The 18,901-nt window shown below is 35.5% G+C and overlaps 1 protein-coding gene across 21 annotated transcripts in view; it reads right to left on the bottom strand.

Annotated features, from left to right (window-relative positions):
• SSX2IP (SSX family member 2 interacting protein) overlaps positions 1–18,901 on the bottom strand; it is a 51,439-nt gene that overhangs the window by 9,592 nt on the left and 22,946 nt on the right. For 11 of the 21 annotated variants that reach the window (XM_055116703.2, XM_055116693.2, XM_063600068.1 and 8 more), the window contains 10 exons: positions 17,211–17,342; positions 16,673–16,842; positions 15,709–15,921; positions 12,151–12,261; positions 10,446–10,581; positions 8,483–8,558; positions 8,226–8,403; positions 4,325–4,475; positions 2,357–2,493; positions 1,841–2,011 (listed from right to left, as the gene is read on the bottom strand). In XM_055116703.2, the coding sequence (XP_054972678.1) occupies positions 1,841–2,011; positions 2,357–2,493; positions 4,325–4,475; positions 8,226–8,403; positions 8,483–8,558; positions 10,446–10,581; positions 12,151–12,261; positions 15,709–15,921; positions 16,673–16,842; positions 17,211–17,253 (1,386 nt within the window). In that variant the 5' untranslated portion in view covers positions 17,254–17,342. Of the gene's footprint in view, positions 1–1,840; positions 2,015–2,356; positions 2,494–4,324; positions 4,476–8,225; positions 8,404–8,482; positions 8,559–10,445; positions 10,582–12,150; positions 12,262–15,708; positions 15,922–16,672; positions 16,843–17,210; positions 17,343–18,901 lie in introns of all 21 variants that reach the window. The other 10 variants (XM_055116679.2, XM_034934107.3, XM_003805284.6 and 7 more) reach the window with 1 other exon arrangement.

Raw genomic sequence — 18,901 nt, 5'->3', positions numbered from 1 at the left:
CAAATAATAAAACTGACCCTGAAAGGCCAGTTTCGTGATCTCTAAGATAAAGGTAAGAGAATATCCCAGAATTGAGAACAAAAGTCAACCTGTAGATATATATTCAGAAGGCCAAATGTGTATCTAACAAAAGTTCCAGAACACAGAGAAGTCAAATAAAGAAAAAATAAAGATGAAAATTTCCCTAAATTAAAGAAATACAGAATCTTTAGGATGAAAGGAACTCTCTAGAAGTATCCTGGTAAAATTTCCAAACTTTAAGAAAATACCAAAGCTTCCACAGAGGGAGATAGAAAACAAAACACAGTTATCTACAAAGTAACACAGGTATATTACAATCAGGCTTCTCATCAGTAAAACTAAACACTAGGAGAAATGGAATAATTCAAAGTTTTGAAGGAAAAAAAACTGGAATCTAAATTCTATACACAGCCAAACCAATCAAGTATGAATATATTTTTGACTATTCCAGAATTCAGAATGTTTACAGCTCATGCACTATTTATAAAAAAAATTACTCAAGAATTAGTAATTACTCAATTACTAATATAGCGAATTGAACAGAAACCCAAGAAAGACAGTAACATGAGATATGAGAAACACGGCAGCTGAAATCTGATTCAGGAAATCACAAAGGAAGCTACAGAGAAAAAGAATTCACTAGATAGTGATATATCTCTCTGGGTGGCAAAGTCTTAATAATACAGAATATTTTCTGTGTCCAAACATATTTGGTTATAGAATAATATTTACATAATTGTAATATCAATTTTCTTTCCTGGTTTTCCAACTTTTAAGTCTCAAGTTTAGACAAAGTACTTATACCTGGATTGTATTAGAGGACAAACTATGAATGTGATAACAATGAAAAATAATATCACAAAAATTGCAAAGTAGTACAGCAAGAGAGGTAGAACAAGAGTAACAACAAGAAAGTCCTCAGCTTTCACTGCAGGGATGAACTGATACTGACTGAAGTTGAACAAACATGAAATGGAAGCTTTTTATTATTTCCTTAAAGCAAAAAAAAGGCAAGCAGACGAACAAGAGGAACAATATTATGAAGACATGAGATGTGAATGAGGAAGGGTGTAGGTAGGAGGTACAATAAGGACACAGAATTCCTTATCTTTCATAGCAGGGAATCAATGAACTGATAAACAAGAAAACTTGAAATACATTAAAAGTTAAAATAGTACTTCCTAGAAGAATTTCCAACAGATACTTTTTAACAGCAGTTACCTCTAAGGAATGAAACTGAGGATGAGAAAGGAGGATACTTTCTTACTTTGTAGCTTTTTTTAATGAGTTTTGTTGATTTTTTTTTTTAACCTTATTCAGACATTACTGCTACATTTTTTGAAGGGGGAATATGTAGATGACACATTGCTAAGTAAAAAAAGCAAGCTGTAGAGCGTATATATAACAATGATGGACTGGGGAGAAGAGAACTTAATTTTTTATTATACTTCCTTTTTAAACAGCAAATATAGTCTTGGTTGCACTGTCTTCTGACACCACACCTACTGACCGTGGATGAATGATGGATACCCAAAAGACATTTCTTGTGTAAAACACTTAGCAGGAGAAAGCCAATCTGAAAGCAGTAATAAATGCTTATAACGTTTTTTTTTCTTAAGTTCAATTCTCAAATCTGGTAAGGGGAAATGATCCCATTCTATATGCTCAGCTTCCCTCTCATTTCAAATTATTTGTGAGATCACCAGTAAATATTTTAGAAAATAAGTAAATAGCAAGAAAAAAAGGAGACCTTAGAAGCATTCTACTGAGGCCCACCCACCCCCAGTATTTTCAAAAGCACTACAATTGTTTAAAATACCTCCAATCCCAGGCGAATAGCGGCTTCTGTAAAGCTTCGTCTCTCCCTCTCAAAATTCTTTTTCTGCTCTTTAAAAAGGGACCATTCTTCTTTGAGACGTTCCTTTTCTTCCAACAAATAACAGTCTCGTAATAGTGAAGTGGTATCATCATCACATGCAGTAGCGAGCTGCTGCTATTAAAATTTAAAACATAGTAAGTTCCTGAGGGACCTTGCGACACTCCAACGAGTTGAAATGAAAGCAAGGGAAGGCCGGTCAAACTTCAGGGCAGGAATATAAATTATTAAGAATCAAAAAGTCAAATGAGAATTCTCATTTCCCGAAACCTACTACCCCAACTAGCAAAGTATGGACTATTTAAGGAGTGGTACACAATGTATCTGTTAGCAGGGAACACAGACTAGAAAACTGTCAAATACCAGGGCCTTATGAAATAAAGGAATACAAATCTGGTAAGGTTCAGCACAATTCTGGCTTTTCATGGAGAAGAGCTTTAAAAGGTAATTCATATTCACCTGTAAAAGTTGTTGCTGAGTTTTAATCATTTCTTTACACTGCTGAATTTCTAACTCGAGTTTTTCAGTTTCTTGTTCATGGTCTTGTCGTGAGATTACATCTTCATCATTAAAACCTTCCAGGTGTACCTTTGAAACTAAGACAAAATCAGTAAGTTGACATAGGTCTTAGAGCCACCACTTAGTTTACAGTGTTTTGCACATATCTTTAAAACAAGGGCTCTCAGAACTTTTATCTTTCTAGAATTTTATAGGTTTTCTAAAAAGTAGTTACGTCCTTTGACTTTTTAAAATTTCATAAGCTATAACAAAATTAAATTTATTATTTTAACATTATAAAAAATGTTTAAGAAGCAAAGCAACTACAGGAGTTCATGACAATTACACATTTGTGCAATTTTAAGACTAAATGATATGCTTACAAACAGAGCTCTATTGCCAACAATTTGTAATCCACATTTATTCAAGATTATGTCCTAATTAAAAACAGACAAAATGGCCATATTCAGAGAAGAGAAAAATAAAATCATGTTTTTGTTGACACTGCTTCAAAGATCAATGAAGTGTCACAAATCTTGCTCTCAAATATTAAATTCAACAAATACGAAGTCCAAACATACTTGCTATTTGCTAATAAACAGCATTGACTCAAATGAACAAAATCTCGTGTAGATTCATTTTGGTGCTGTAATAATAATTTTGCTGATTGCTCTTTACTAATACTTAACACAATGGCACTGAGTTCATATTTTGACAATTTAAATTTTTCTTTAAATAGGCTTCATTTACTGAGCAGAAATCTTCATTTTCCTCGTTTAAAAGCATTCAAACTTTACCAAGCAGAAAATATTAAGAATATATTCATCAATGTAGAGCTATGTATAAGGATAATAGTTAAGTGAAAAAAGCACACTAAAGAAAAATATAGGTAATATTCAATTTTTAAAATTAAAAAAAAAGTAAGTATCTTTCAAATCCATAGAGGAAAGTATAGAAAAATATGCACCAAACTGTTAAGTGTTATATGTATGGAATAGAGACCAGGATATTCTACTTTATATACTTCCAAATTAATATTTTGCATTAAACATCTATTATTTTAAAAATAATTTTAAGTGAATTACTAGGAACATAGTAATCTGCAAGCATCTAGAAATAAGCAAAATGTTCCTATCTATACTACAATAAATATTTCTTGATTTTTGAGAGTCAGTAAAACAGACTCAGTTTTCTCTTTTTGGGGGGGAACAGGTGGTGTTTGGTTACATGAATAAGATCTTTAGTGGTGATTTCTGAGATTTTGGTGCACCCATCACCCAAGCAGTGTACACTACACCCAATGTGTAGTCTTTTATCCCAACTCAGTTATCTTTATTTGATTGTATACTGCATCCAGAGCAGATGGATCCATGATGTCCTCTTTTCAAACATTCACTCTGAGACCAAAGTGTATTTTTCTCAGTGAGGTTCAAACCTCACATCTAAATGTATGTAAAATCTCGGCTGTGCACAGTGGCTCACACGTGTAATCCAGACACTCTGGGGAGGCCAAGGCAGGTGAATCACTTGAGGCCAGGAGTTCGAGATAAGCCTGGCCAACACAGCAAAACCCCATCTCTACTAAAAACACAACAAAAAATTAGCTGGCTATGATGTGCGCCTGTAGTCCTAGCTGCTCAGGAGGCTGAGGCAGGAGAAATAACTTGAACCTGGGAGGCGGAGGTTACAGTGAGCCGAGATGGCACCACTACACTCTAGCCTGGGTGACCGAGCAAGGTTCTGTCTCGAAAAGTAAAATAAAATAAAATAAAATGAAAAAATAAATGTATGCAAAATCTTGCTTTCAAACCACCAAACTGAAGTATAGTACTTTAGCTCTGAGCCTATAATGCGGCTTTCTAAGTGACTAAAAATCAACACCTTACCAAATGTCACAACTCACTTTACATGCATAGAAGCAGTGGTTACCTTGGTTATCAAGTTTTTCTACATGACTTTTCAAAATTCTCCACTGTTTTCTGATGCTGTTTGTAAGCTGCTCTCTCACAGTTTCACAGGAAAGGTCCCACATACTCTCTCTGCTTAGTTCCCCGGCATCTTCTTCAACATCAGAAATAACCTACAAGCGGAGAGAGATGAAGAGGAAAGGCTAGTACCTTACAATGGCTTTAGATGCTCAGGCAAGTAGTCTTCAGTTTGATTACCAGAGGAAGCCACATCAAAATCATTTCTGTGCTGTGTCTTATGCATATATGGCCCAGTATTTAAATGTCTTGAAAAAAAAAATGAGACTCCTAAATTCAGCTCTCTCTAAACCTGAATTTGAATCCAAATACAGTTAATGACAAGAGCCATGAAGCTGTCTGAGAAGGAGATATCACTACCTGTCTAATGTGTTGGATGTTTTCACGTTATTTAACCCTCAGCTCATTACAATGTGGGAAAACCGAGGCTTAGAGAAGCAGCATTACAACTAAGAGGCAGAACTGATATTTGACATTAGATCAACTTGTTTCTAATCCTAGGCTGCTTAAAGAAATGCACTTGTGAAATAATCTCTGAAGTACTTAATAAAAGCAACTGTTAATTCTATTTTCCTCATATACTTTTTTATACAACGGAAGATACTTTTCTTTGTATTCTGCCAAAACATGAAATCATAAAGAAGTAGCAAACTTTACTGATATATGATCACACAGAATCAAAGCAGGATAAAGAACATGGGGAAACAATACTAAAATGGATATATGTCGTAATAACCCACATCTACATAAAGTAGTTCTAATTTGTCATTAATATTCAGGAAGGCAGAGAGATATACTTCACTAATTTGAACAATAAAAATCTTGCTGGGGAAAAAAGAAAGATAAAAGATGAAAAGAAAGAAGGGCTGATTCGACTGCTCGCACATGGAGATCAGCAGGATGAGGGAGCAACTGAGTCTGAAGAACTCTATCAGTAGTTGAGGTCAGCAATGGGCTAGCAGAGGTCAGGGTCTCTGAGGCGGAGCAGACAGGGGAATGGCCCAGGATCCGGCTCATGGTGATTCTAGCCCCTGCCAATACTCAAAAGCTACTTGCCAGTAACTCTTCCAAGGAAGCACAACTTCTCTTCTGAACATTTTAAAGCCTATTAGAATACTACCAATCTGTTAGAAAAATTATTGGCCGGGCGCGGTGGCTCATGCCTGTATGTAATCCCAGCACTCGGGGAGGCAGAGGTGGGTGGATCATGAGGTCAAGAGATCGAAACCATCCTGTCCAACATGGTGAAACCCTGTCTCTACTAAAAATACAAAAATTAGCTGGGCGTGGTGGTGCATGCCTGTACTTCCAGCTACTCAGGAGGCTGAGGCAGGAGAATCACTTGAACCCGGGAGGCAGAGGTTGCAGTGAGCTGAGATGTCACCACAGCACTCCAGCCTGGTGACAGAGCGAGACTCCATCTCAAAAAAAAAAAAAAAAAAGAAAGAAAAATGAATAATTATTGCACATTTCTCAGATTGAACAGAACTCTCTAACCACAAAATGAAAATAAAAAATTCGGCTGGGCACAGTGGCTCATGCCTGTAATCCCAATTGTGAGGCCAAGGTGGGATGACTGTTTAAGCCCAGGAGTTCGAGACCAGCCTGGGCAACAAGACCCTGCCTCTAAAAAACCAAAAAACAAAACAACAAACTCATTTTACCTGAATTTTCGGTATATGTTTTACAAGTAAGTAGGTCAAATAATAAATGAAATGTGGATGCTACCTAGGCATTCCAACATTACATCTTATTTCTCTTGCTATAATGCTTCAAAAACCTTTCCCTACAAAAATTAAAGAGAAAAGGGAGCTAGAAAAATGGATCTTTTAAAACTAGAATATATATTTAAGAGGTCATTGTTCATCCACTTAAACATGTGAATTATGAAGAATTATACAGGATACTACCCACTGGCTGAGTAATGGGGGTGAGGAGGGTTTAATCACTGAAGAAAGATCTCCCTGACTTACCACATACTTTTGCTAACTGAAATCTGGTGATGAGACGTTAAGGTTGGACCAAAAACTGAAGATGCTGCAGTAGTAATGGACACTATGCTAACCTTGAAGAAGTATTAGTGAATGTTAAGAACTGACTAGAAGTGACAGAGTTTGAGATAAGAGGTTAACTACATATAAGAGGTCAAGCAGGCCTCAAAATGGAGAATGTAAAAGATATTCGGGAATTCGAGACCAGCCTGACCAACATGGAGAAACCCCGTCTCTACTAAAAATACAAAATTGGCCGTGCGTGGTGGTGCATGCCTGTAATCCCAGCTACTCTGGAGGCTGAGGCAGGAGAATTGCTTGAACCCGAGAGGCAGAGATTGCAGTGAGGTGAGATGGTGCCACTGGACTCCAGCCTGGGCAACAAGAGCAAAACTCTCTCTCAAAAAGGCCAGACGCAGTGGCTGACGCCTGTAATCCTAGCACTTTGGGAGGCTGAGGCGGGCGGATCACGAGGTCAGGAGATTGAGACCATCCTGGCTAACATGGTAAAACCCCGTCTCTACTAAAATACAAAAAAAAAAAAAAAAAAAAAATTAGCCGGGCGTGGTGGCGGCTGCCTATAGTCCCAGCTACTCAGGAGGTTGAGGCAGAGGAATCACTTGAACTCGGGAGGCAGAGGTTGCAGCGAGCCGAGATTGTGCCACTGCGCTCCAGCCTGGCAACAGAGCAAGACTCCGTCTCTTAAAAAAAAAAAAAAAAAAAAAAATTTAGGTAATTTTTTTTTTAAATGTTAAGGAGAAAAAAAGGTAAGTGCTGGGATGGGCTTATTAGCTGGACTGATTTGTGATACCACAAAATAAATAATCCTCAAATACAGGTTTAAAAAACAAGTTCTGGTATCTTGCTGTTAACTAGCATTTTCCATCAACATTATTTTCAGATTTTTATCACTAATGTGAACTTGCTGAAACCTACGATTTTAACTTATATGTAAAGCAATTAAGTAAAATGAACTTTTCACCATTATGTGATTTTTTTTTCAGATCTCTGCATATATTACTCCCATTCTCTGGAATGCTTTCTCCATGTTTTTTTTTTTAACCTCAAAAATACTTATTTTCTAAGAAGCAGTGAAAATGTCACTTTCTCTGTGATGCCTTGATTGCCATAACTATTCTGTTCTGCACATTGTACCACCTTATTACAGCACCTAACACATGTAATAATCACTTCTCCACGTCTGTCTTTCCCAAAAAGAGCTTCTTGAGGGAAAAAGTCAAAATCTTTTTAGCCTTTCCTTTCCAGAGACTAGAACATAAAGAACACCCAATAAATTTATAAACTATTTGTTTCCCAAAGTTAACAAAAGTTTCACTCTGTGAAAAGTAGAGTACATAATACTAAAACAACTGAAAGGATATTTGACATAGTGGTTATGATGGTGAGCTCTGGAGTGAGAAACTTGGATTCAAATCCTAGCACTGTCATGTGTGATACCAGGCTACTAAATATTATGCCTTAGTTTCCTTATCTATAAAATGGGGATATTTATAGTATCTAAATCATCAAATTATAATATATGAAATAATCTCATATGTTATGAGGAATATTATAAAATGAGACAATGCTTATAAAGCACTTCTTTTATAAAGCACTTCTTAACAGTGCTTGACATGTATTAATTCCCCGGAAAATCATCTCCAGCATTTTTCAGGAAATGTCTGAAAACACATAGGAACAGTCTTTTCAGTTGTCACAGTAATTGAAAGTAGCATAGCAGTGAGTGTCCTATTCAAAATACCAATAGTGTCCCCATTGAGAATGCCTACCACATATTTTAATTATTCTCATTAGCAATCTGAAGACTGTATTAGAGAGGAAAGAGCCACTTACAGTTCCTGTACTATCATCTACTCTTTCTCTAGGTTTCTTCTTTTGGGGAGAAAGAAGAGAAATCATTTCCTTTTTCATTTGTTGAAGAACCTTCTTAAGTTCTGCATTTTCCATTAGGATTTGTTTCTGACGATATTCATAATCATTCAAGAGAATTTTATACATTTCATCTTCATTCCTGAGAAAGAAACTGTCAGTATGAAAATGCAGGATAGAAGGAAGTCTGATTACATTTCTCAATTTAAACTGGACTTTACCTGGCTTCAGTTTTACCAGTCCTCCAGGAGCCTCTTTTTCCATCAGCTCTCCCGACATAATTCAAAATGTCCATAGCTACAAACATGAACACATAAAATTAATTCTTACCATACATGCTTAAGCGTCTAAAACTCTAATGCACTCTATACACGTAAGTGGTGAAAGTGAACCTGGTATATAGGTTAGGATTTGGGCTTAAACAGCCTAATTTTCGAGTTTCTAGTTCCACCACTTGTAAGCAATGAGATCTCGGCACATTATTTAACTGCTAAGCCTGTTTCTTCTTGGACACTGGGAATAACAAAAGTATCTACCAAAGAGTTGTTGAGAAGACAAAGAAATAACTATTAAAGCACCCAACACAGTAGAGTGAACACAGTATCTGGCGCACAGTAAGTACTTAATAAATGTTACCTTATCATTATTAATTTCATTATCAGGGTTGCCTGATAATGGCCCACAGGCTGGCTGCCTGATTTTGTAAATAAAGCTTTATGGGAACACAGCCACATCTACTTGTTTATATACTGCCTATGGCTACTTTTCTTGTTACAATGGCAGAGATAAGTAGGTGCAACAAATAAGTTGTAGATCCCATAAAGCTGAAAATGTTTACTATATGTATCTATACAGAAAAAGTTTGCCATGTCCTGTTAACATTAACATCATCATTTTCATCAAAGGAGTCAAAGCCCCTGATAGTAGTAATATCTTCTGCTGCAGGTGGACATGGAAACATTTGGTGTAAAAAGGAAAAAGAGTAAATTATTATAATCTTAGAGTTAATAAAATCATTATGAAACTGTCACTTCCGATTGGACCAGGAAACAGCCAGACCGCTATAATGGAAGAGCTCTGTTTCCAGAACTAAATCCTTAATAAACTTCTCTGTGTTACACTTTATACTTTCAGCATTTCATCCTGCTTTTTAATTTTTTTCCTTCATGAATGAACATGAGGCTAACTAAACTTAAAAACCAATGATTCTCCAAATGAGTAAGATTAACTCAGGATACCTAAAGATTTCCAATCTTAACGGCGCATTACTGAATCTTCATTTCTATTTTTCAACAATTTAAAAAATAAAGTATTCAGATACCTCCAACAGCTCTGCTGCAGAATGACAGTGATATAGTCAACACTAAACTGCTTGCTGACAGCAGGCAGAGTCTACCACATGACAGCCTGAAACGTACGCTCATCGCCTGTTTTTCAAATCTAAGGTAAGACAGTTTAGGGGTGTCACGGTATAATGTATGTTAGAGGACTACCTATAGTCATTTGGAAACCACTCTTCAATAAATAAATACACACACTTCTTGTGCCTCGTATTTATACCAGGCCAGCAAAACTGTATTGTAAAGCTCTACTTTCGTGTTTCTTTGCTTTTTAATTTACACTATCTACTTGAAATTATCCACATATTTGGATGAAATGGCTTAAAGTTTTGAAAAAGACTACTATTAGGAAAAAAGTATACCTTAGACACACACACGCCTAACTTTTATAGTCCATCCTTTTGACTAGCTGCTCCAAAAATGTACAGCTAAACTTATTTAAAGGAACTCAAACTGACATGAACGATTTGGTCTGATGAAAAATTTTATGAGGTTTACTCTAAAATACTTCTTTTGATACTCAGAAACTGACACTGATTTTTAATATTATCAGTTCTTTGCTATGGAAAATTAGAATGTCCTCTGGCTTAGTTTTCCTCTATGGATTAATTCTACACTGGTCATGTTAAAAAATACATACAATTAAATAAAGCAAGGCAGAATGACTTATTTTCCACTAACCAGTTGTCTACATTTTTTTATATAAACAAACACCACTGAAAATCAATTGTATAAAGCATGAAAATAACATTTCGTGAGTTACTGTGTTCAATCCTTTTACAATTATTTCTAAGCATAGTATTAGCTTATTTATTCTCTTAGCTGATCTTTGCCAGCTGTTTACCTATTTTCTTATCTTTCTTGTTCATAACAAGCTGATGTAGACGTTCCTTCAGTTTATTATATTCACGCTCTTTTCTCTTCATATCATGATTATACTGAGTAGCTCGACTTGCAATGATATTTTGTAATTTTTGCACCTGAAAAAGGCATTTGCTATTATAAGCCCAGTAACGATTCACAAATTTGAAAGAGAAAAATCCTAAAATTCATCTCCCCATATAGGTTTTAAAATCCTAGGATGATTCTTCCTTATTTGTAACCAGTAGAAACCACTTTTTTAAATATTATATGAATCACATAAAGTTTTTTTAATTCTGAAATTTCCAGAAGCGCTAATTTTCTAAATTATCTCCTATACCTTTTACCTTACATATAGACTCTGATCATTTAAAAACCAGATATTCTTATGGAAGTATTAAAACGATTAAAACTTCATCTGAGATAAACAGAATTCATCTGATCATTTTTAGTGAACTCCTTGTATTACTGACTTACAATCACTTATACTTTTTATTAATCTGTGACAAAGTGAATTAAGCCTGTGACACATGGCAGCAGGTAAGCAGGCTCCTTTTTCTAATTAAAAACAATTCTCGAATAAGAGTAAGTCCAAACAGCAGAATAATCCAGTCCAAATATTTGCTGAGTATCTACTAGGTGCCAGACACTGCTGTTCAAAATTTAGATCTATTATAGTTTCTCAGGCAGCTCCTGACAGAGTATGTCCTATTCTTTTATAAAGCCATTCCCAGTCCCTGCTAGGGATTAACATGATTAACTTAATCCCTACCGAAGATGAACTGTATTCAAACCGTTTAAATATAATCAACAGATCTAGTCAAAATTGTCTGTGAACTCAAGGAAACACGTACAAGCAACCTTACAGTTTAAATACTAATTACCTACTACTTACTAAATATACTACTAAATAAACAAATATGGTAAAACAAATCTATCTAAACCACTCCAGGGCTCTTTAAAGAAATACACTCCTCAGAAGTCTTTAATTGTAGTTAAAACAACATATAAAACACTGAAACTAAGTATTATATTTTTATAGTTATTACATGGTCAGGGGTCACACTTTAGAGCAATAAAAACATAATAGTTTCTTTCTACACAAATTAAAAAATATATTTTGAAATGCATTAGTGCTATAGGTCCAAGTAACCACTAAAGTAGAAATTAGAATTCTGCTAAGTAACCACTAAAGCAGAAATCAGAATTGTATCTTTTGTGTCAGAAATTAGATTTTTAATGTGAACTGCTTCTGTGCCCATTTAATGAAGAAACTGCTTGACTAGACGACCAATGTCAATATTTAAGACAGTGCATGCAAGAAGGGGCACCTCAGCTATCACGTACAGGTACAGCAGAGAATAAAAGATCTGCATTTAAAGCACTCTTGTGCCTAAGAAAAAGTGACAGTGAACATGAGTCCAGGAAGGGCAGTCCAGGACACTGGCTGTTACCAGCTATGAACTAATATCTAAGCCAAATGGATCCACTGGGGGCGGGGTCTGTAGTGGAGAGGGTTCCTGACCTTCCAGTTAAATACTATTACACAAAGGTCCACCATATCAATTTGGGGAAAGATGAATAAATGGTTCTTTCTTTTTTCAAGTAAAGTGGCTCTTATGGTCATCTCATATTACAAAGAAAACAAAAATTCACTTAAACTTCATCTGCAATAACTGACAACTCACCTCATCTTTCTCATTCTTTAGTAGCTGATGCAAATTCCTGTTCTTACATTGTAACTGTCTGTCTCTTTCCTGAAGCCCAATCATTTCCCTCCTGGAGGTTTCCAGTTGTTCCTAAAACATTTATAAGCAATTTTGCTTAAAATTAATAAAGGATTTAGAATAACTGAATCCTTAAAAGATCAGTAACAAGAAGTTCTACATCCTAGTGTTTATTAGTCAAAATCAAATGCTAGTGGCACATGAAATGTTTATTTAAAGGAATTATTACAAAGCACACTATAAAATAACATTTAAACTTACACATCAAATTTTAATCTACATATCAAATTTTGTACATATATACAAAAGTGCTTCAAAATGGATCCCTGGAAAGAGCATCACTCCGTGATGCTGCCCCTGAATATTTTTAAAGTTTATTTTTAATACTTTTTAACACTTCTATACCACACTTTTGAAGATCTCCTCAAGTACAGCAATGTCATCATCCTTCGAGAGTATACTTGGCTTTGAAAAAGAAGCAAAAGTGATTTGGAGCTAAGTCTGAAGAAAAAGATGGGTGACCAAGCAAAGTGGCAACACATCAAGTCACAGAAATGGGACTTCTGTGTGACACCACTTCTCCCTGCAAGTGGTAAAGTCTCTGAAGGTACTTCCCAGAGCGGAATGGCAGCAAAGCCAGAATTAGTATGAAACAAGATGCTCCTTTTCAACTTATCGCATCTGAGGAACTGTGCCGAGTTCTGCATGAGGCCACCCATATGGAATATTTTTAAAATTGTACTAATATTTTTATAAAATTCAAAAGCCAATCAAATTATGTCTTAACCGACCATAAATAATAACTTGCACAATTTCTGTAAGAACAGATCTCAAGAAGGTACAGAAAATGTAGGAGTATAACCTGGATAACTCTAAGGTTGTCAATTTTTGGCACCCTTTTTTTTTGAATGTGTAAAACTTACTACTAGGGTAGATCAGTTGGCATGACATAACTTACAGGCACTAGGCCAGGTGATATGTAGCATATATGTCAAATCAGAAATTCACTCAGCATGATTATCAACACTTTACCTGAACTCAGCACCACCCCTGAACATCTGCACACACCCCTCCTTCCTTTCTTAGTGAATCACATCGCCATCCTCAGTAACTCAAGGCAGAAACCTGAATGGGGTCTTGAATCCATGACCCCTAGTCTCCAAATTCAATTTTTCATAAAATCCTACCCATTCTACTTCTTAAGTGTTCGTCAGATCTCAATCTTACTTACTATTCCCATTAGCACTACCTTAGTTCAAGTCCAAAACCTCAGCAAAGGGTCGCTAACAGGCATCCTTATCACCAGGGCTTTCTGAGCCCCCTAACTCCATCCCAAATACAAGTCTGCAATTCCCCTATAATTTCTCCACCCCACTGCCAGAATATTTACACATTGTCTTCCTCCTGTTTACAACTCCTCAGTGCTTCCCTGTTTTTGTACAATTCCTTTTACACCATCAGGAGATGAGGCTCCAGCCTTACCTCATACCACTCTTCATACCATCACATACCCATCGCAGCCCCAACAGAGATATTTGTGGTTCCTCTAAAGTGCAGTGATCTCTTATGCTGCTACACATTTACACAAGTCATATACTCTGCCTAGAATGACATTTCCAAACACTAGCAAATTTCTACTCATTCTTCCAATCTCAGATCAGGTGTTACCTCTCCATGAAGCCTTCCCTTGCGTCCTACCCCAAGAACAATTAATGAAGCAAACAGTTATGTTTCAATATGTCTCCTTTCCCTGGACTGCAATCTCCTCGTGACCTAGGACTGGGGTTTCACTCATCTTTGAAACTCAGTGCCTAGCATATACTCAATAAATTTTGTTCAACAAGTTGGATTTATCATATGCTAGATCTAGAAACTCTTCCAGATAGATTGGCAACTTTCCCCATTGAATACACATTTCTGTCCATAGTTGACCCAAAATAACAAGATTCTGGCCCAGGTCAAATCCCATATTAGAATACATCCTGAAGAAACAGTCTCTGCTCTGGGTAGTCCTAATAAATGGGACCACTCCTTGAAGTAAAGGCTCAATAGCCTCAGATCACCAACATATCATAATGATTTACTAGCTACTTATAAGACATGTGGCCAAGGGTTACAACTCTGCATCAGCCCAGTCCTTAATAAGACCTTCCATAGGTCTCTCTGATCTGGATTAAAGTAGCATCCATAACTCATAACCTTTTCACAAGCCTAGGGGGCACCAAATACCCTCTCCAATCTACCACAGTTCCCCAGTCAGCCAAGACACATAGCTGGATCATCTCTATCCCTTAGGAATATAAGATGCACAAAAGCCTAAAAACATTATTAAGAGAAAACACACTTTTATCATTGTGTATGAACCAAGAAGACAACATAAGACAGCATTATCAGTGACAGGCTGGTAGGCACAGGTGCTCGTAAAGAGCAAAGATGTCTCTAAACCAATCCCCAAGTGTTTCTAGTGTTCCCATGTAGGCCAACTCTATGCCACATCATTACAGCACATTTCCTGCTAGGGGATTTTTAAATATTCTATAGACAGGTCCTATTATTCCCTCACAGAGCTCAAAGATTCAAGATTCTGAGTGGGTTTTTTAAATTGTTTTCTTAGATGGCGTGGGGTGGGGGAGGATGTACACAAAGAAAAATAAGGAAAAGTAAACGGGCATGGACCAACAGATGAAAAACTAAAAGAAAGCTGATCATCTGACAGTATGCAAATGCAAAGGCTTTGATTTTCACAAATAACAAAACCCAATATAGAATTGTATATTTAGGAAAAAATTTGACTTGGATTGATTTATATTACACCCTTAATAATATACAACTATAAGTCCCAACCACCCCACGATTTTGAACACCTTGTTCCCTTCTCCTTGGATAAACATTTTAAAAATAAAAATGAAAACATAAAAGGAAGAAAAAGAAAGAAATCAAAACAGAAACCAGCATCAAATATTCTACATTTTAAAGTTAGTAGGTTCAATGGTCCTGTGAAAAATACTTCCTTTTTTTTTTAAGAGAAAAGCAAGTTTACTAAAGCATTTTTCTATAGTCTTTTCCAGAGACCCAGGGCTTCTAAGGGAAGTTATCTAGTCTGATTTAATTATTGAGCCTTAGCTCATTTGGCATCACAGATGCCTCAATAATATTTTTCTTGGAATTAACCTGTGCAGCCTCTTACAATAAGACTTTTAAATGAAGCATATACTTTCTTAACCAAGATTGGATGGGGTGACAGAATTGTTATTTTATTTTCCCAGGGCATAAATATTTCCTAATCTAACTTTTTACAGATTCGGCAAGTCATTAAACAGCTCAAAAAATTAATGCCTTCAATATACTGTAGGTATTAGGAAGCAGATGTGTGTAAATTATAAGTTCACTTTTACTTACCTGTTTAAAAAGAAAACCCTAAAGCTTAAGAAAACCCTGAAATATTTAATAAAGTCAGTAAAAATTTATAGTACTCAATTATATAATTATGGCATTAAAATACGGATCTGCAATTTCTACCTTAAGTTTTGAGTAGCAGCTCTGTAGATGGTCCATATCACTTCCCAGCTTCAAATTCTGTGTCTCCACATTTTCCTGAGCTAGAAGGTTCTTCCGCTGAAGCACAAGCAGCTCATTCATACAATTTAGTACAGCTACTATATTTAACTCTCTCTTTGTCTCTTTACCTTTGGATTCTTCATATAATGAAGGAAAACCAAAAGTAGTCAATTCCTGGTAGGAGAAAATGTTTTCTTAAAGTTGGTTACAGTTGAGGAGATACTGGTCAGAGGATACAAACTTTCAGTTAGATAGGAAGAATAAGTTTAATAGATCTATTGTACAACACGGTGACCTCAGCTAATAACTACGTACTATACTCCTGAAATTGCTGAGCAAGTAAATTCTCACCACAAAAAATGATATAAGTATGGGAGGTATGCACACTGAGCCATTTCACAATGTGTATTATGAAACATCATGTTGAACATGACAAATATATATAATTTTTGTCAAAAATTAAAAATAAATGTGAATTATTTTAAAAGGTTGGTTACTGGGCAACTTAGTAAAAAAAAATCAAAAGATAAAAATCTTTTCTTAGAAAAATAGAAAACTATCTTGAAATAGTTAAGAAAATGGTCAATATCCCAAAGGACAAAGAGTTAAGAGGACGGGGCTCTTTTAGCCTCTGCTATAAATCTGTGACATGGAGCAAGGCACTTGGGTTTCTGCATCCATCAAGTGATGGCTGGACTCTCAGTGGAGGAGCCCCTGGGACAATGAGGAGGCCAAGGTGCTCCACACAAAAAAGTTAGACTTGCTATCTCTAGATGAGATAATCACCAAGGTTCTCTGAAAATCTAAGTCTCAGGGGCACTACATAAACAACAAACTTGTGTTTGACAAATGTTTTTCTCATAATTTTGATACATTCTATTATATAACATGATTTATGCTACTGTTTTTTACAAAAACATGTTACCTGATCAAGATATGAGATACTCTGTTCAATATTATCTTCTGTGCAGAAGGCACTGAAAAAACTGTGCACATTTTTCGATAAAGGTATTGAAGAACATAGCACTTGCTGTGAGTATAAACTTGATGGAGACATCTTTGTTTCTGAGGTATATTGAGAGATAGTTTTGCTTTCTGAAAGAATAAAAGGCATCTATATAAATAATTTAGAAAAACGTATGTAAAGCTAACATAATCGCCATTACTAAAGACTTTGAATTACATATATACATATAAACATAGATATAATTATAATATATACATACATATTTTAAGGTATTTTCAAATTAGGGCAAAGCCTCTTTATGAAAATGATATACTTTTTTTTTCCAAAAAGATACAAATACAGTGGTGTTCTCAGTAGACATGAAAATAAGTATTTTACAACGATTTGTCTCTCTTTAGTCACATCTTCAACATCTGCAGTAATTATTTTATATTTTCATTGAAAAATTCACCTTTACAGTTTCTGCTTTTGTTTACAATTATTTAGACTTAATTACCTGAAGACAGACCTGGATCTGTAACAGTCATCCAATCTCCCATAGCAATCTCTAGAGCCAGGATACCTGAGGAACTAGTTCAGCAGTTAAACATTTAGTCCAGCTGCTGTCACTCTTCTATGTAGGCATCTCCTTAAAAAGCAGATTATAGAATAATAGCATCTAATTTAAAATATGAAAGCCAATATAAACCCAATGCTTAAGAATTAGTTGTATGTGCTTCAAAACAGAAGGATTTTGCAATACCTATTCCCATGCACAGACATAGAACATGGTGTGTGTATATACATAGAAATATAAATAATATGTAAGGATCAAGGTTAAAGGCTTCCCAAGTTCTACTGAGGTATTCATATTACTTTATATACAAGATACATGGTACACGATTTGACTCAACATACATCTAAGGTATAGCATTGTACTAAGTAATATTTCTATATTATATCCTCTAAAATAAAATACAATTATATAGATAAGATGATGAAAAACTTCTTCTTGGCCAGCATTTTCATTTTTGTTTGTTTTTACCAACTATATTGGCAAAACTTGTAAATTACAATTCCCAGTGTTGGCAAAGATGTAGAGAAATGAAACTTCCATATACTCCCTCCAGATTATAGCAATTTACACTACTACCAAGAAAGTTGACAATATGTTTCAAGTCTTAAAATATATTTTGATCCAGAAAATCTACTTCAAAAATATTATCCTAATAAAATGCTGTGTACAAAGATAATCTAAAATGTTATTTATAATATCAAAAAACAAAAATAATGTGTTTATGTTTCCATAGAAGAATGAGTAAATAAACAATATATTTATACAGCATTTAAACGTAACTGTGTGGAATTAGGATGGCAAACAAACAGCCAAAACTACAAATGAATGGTATGGACTAAGTATAAGACACCTTTTCTGTTTTCATTTATGTTTTCACTTTTTTATAGAGACAATGGAAGAGATAAATATTTCTCCATCATCAGAAAAACAATTCAAATGAAATTGTAAGTGGCAACTGGCAATTGATTTCAAGGTCAGGAGGAAGAGGAGGAAGGGTGAAGACTGCAGGCAGCCTGGGGAACACATGTCAATACTGTGGACAGCTGCTTCTCGGCTACAATAAATTGTGGTCAAGGGGAAAGCGGTTGTGTTGATCTTTGATGTTTTTATGAGATACTGGAACTCTGAATTTTTATGTGAAGTCTCCCAATCTTAAAATGCTAGTAGCTAATTAAAAAAAAAAAAAAACTCTATGTATTAAGTTATCCTGTGGGAAAGGGGAGTGGCTAGAGAAGGAAATGAGTGAGTCTGGGGTGCCAAAACTTTTTACATCTTGATCTGAGATGTGGTTATACTGGTACACACAAGATCAGTTCATCAAGTTGTACACTTAAGATCTGTGCACTTGACTGTAAGTTATACCTCAAACAACAGCACTATGTAATAAGCCAAATAAAATATGTCTTTAGGCCAGATCTGGACTGTGGATCAAGAGTTCACAACCACAGTTCTGAATATTTAAGACTGTGGTAAAATATTCAAAATATAGTGTTAAATGAAAATTTAGTCTGGCTGCAGTGGCTCATGCCTGTAATCACAGCACTTTGGGTGGCTGAGGTGGGTGGATCACTTGAGGTCAGGAGTTTGAGACCAGTCTGGCCAACATGGTGAAACCCCCATCTCTACTGAAA

The sequence above is a fragment of the Pan paniscus genome, chromosome 1, assembly GCF_029289425.2.
Source record: "Pan paniscus chromosome 1, NHGRI_mPanPan1-v2.0_pri, whole genome shotgun sequence".
Classification (NCBI taxonomy): Eukaryota; Metazoa; Chordata; class Mammalia; order Primates; family Hominidae; genus Pan; species Pan paniscus.
The sequence above is the reverse complement of the archived record's forward strand: the minus strand, read 5'-3'. Positions and strand labels throughout refer to the sequence as shown.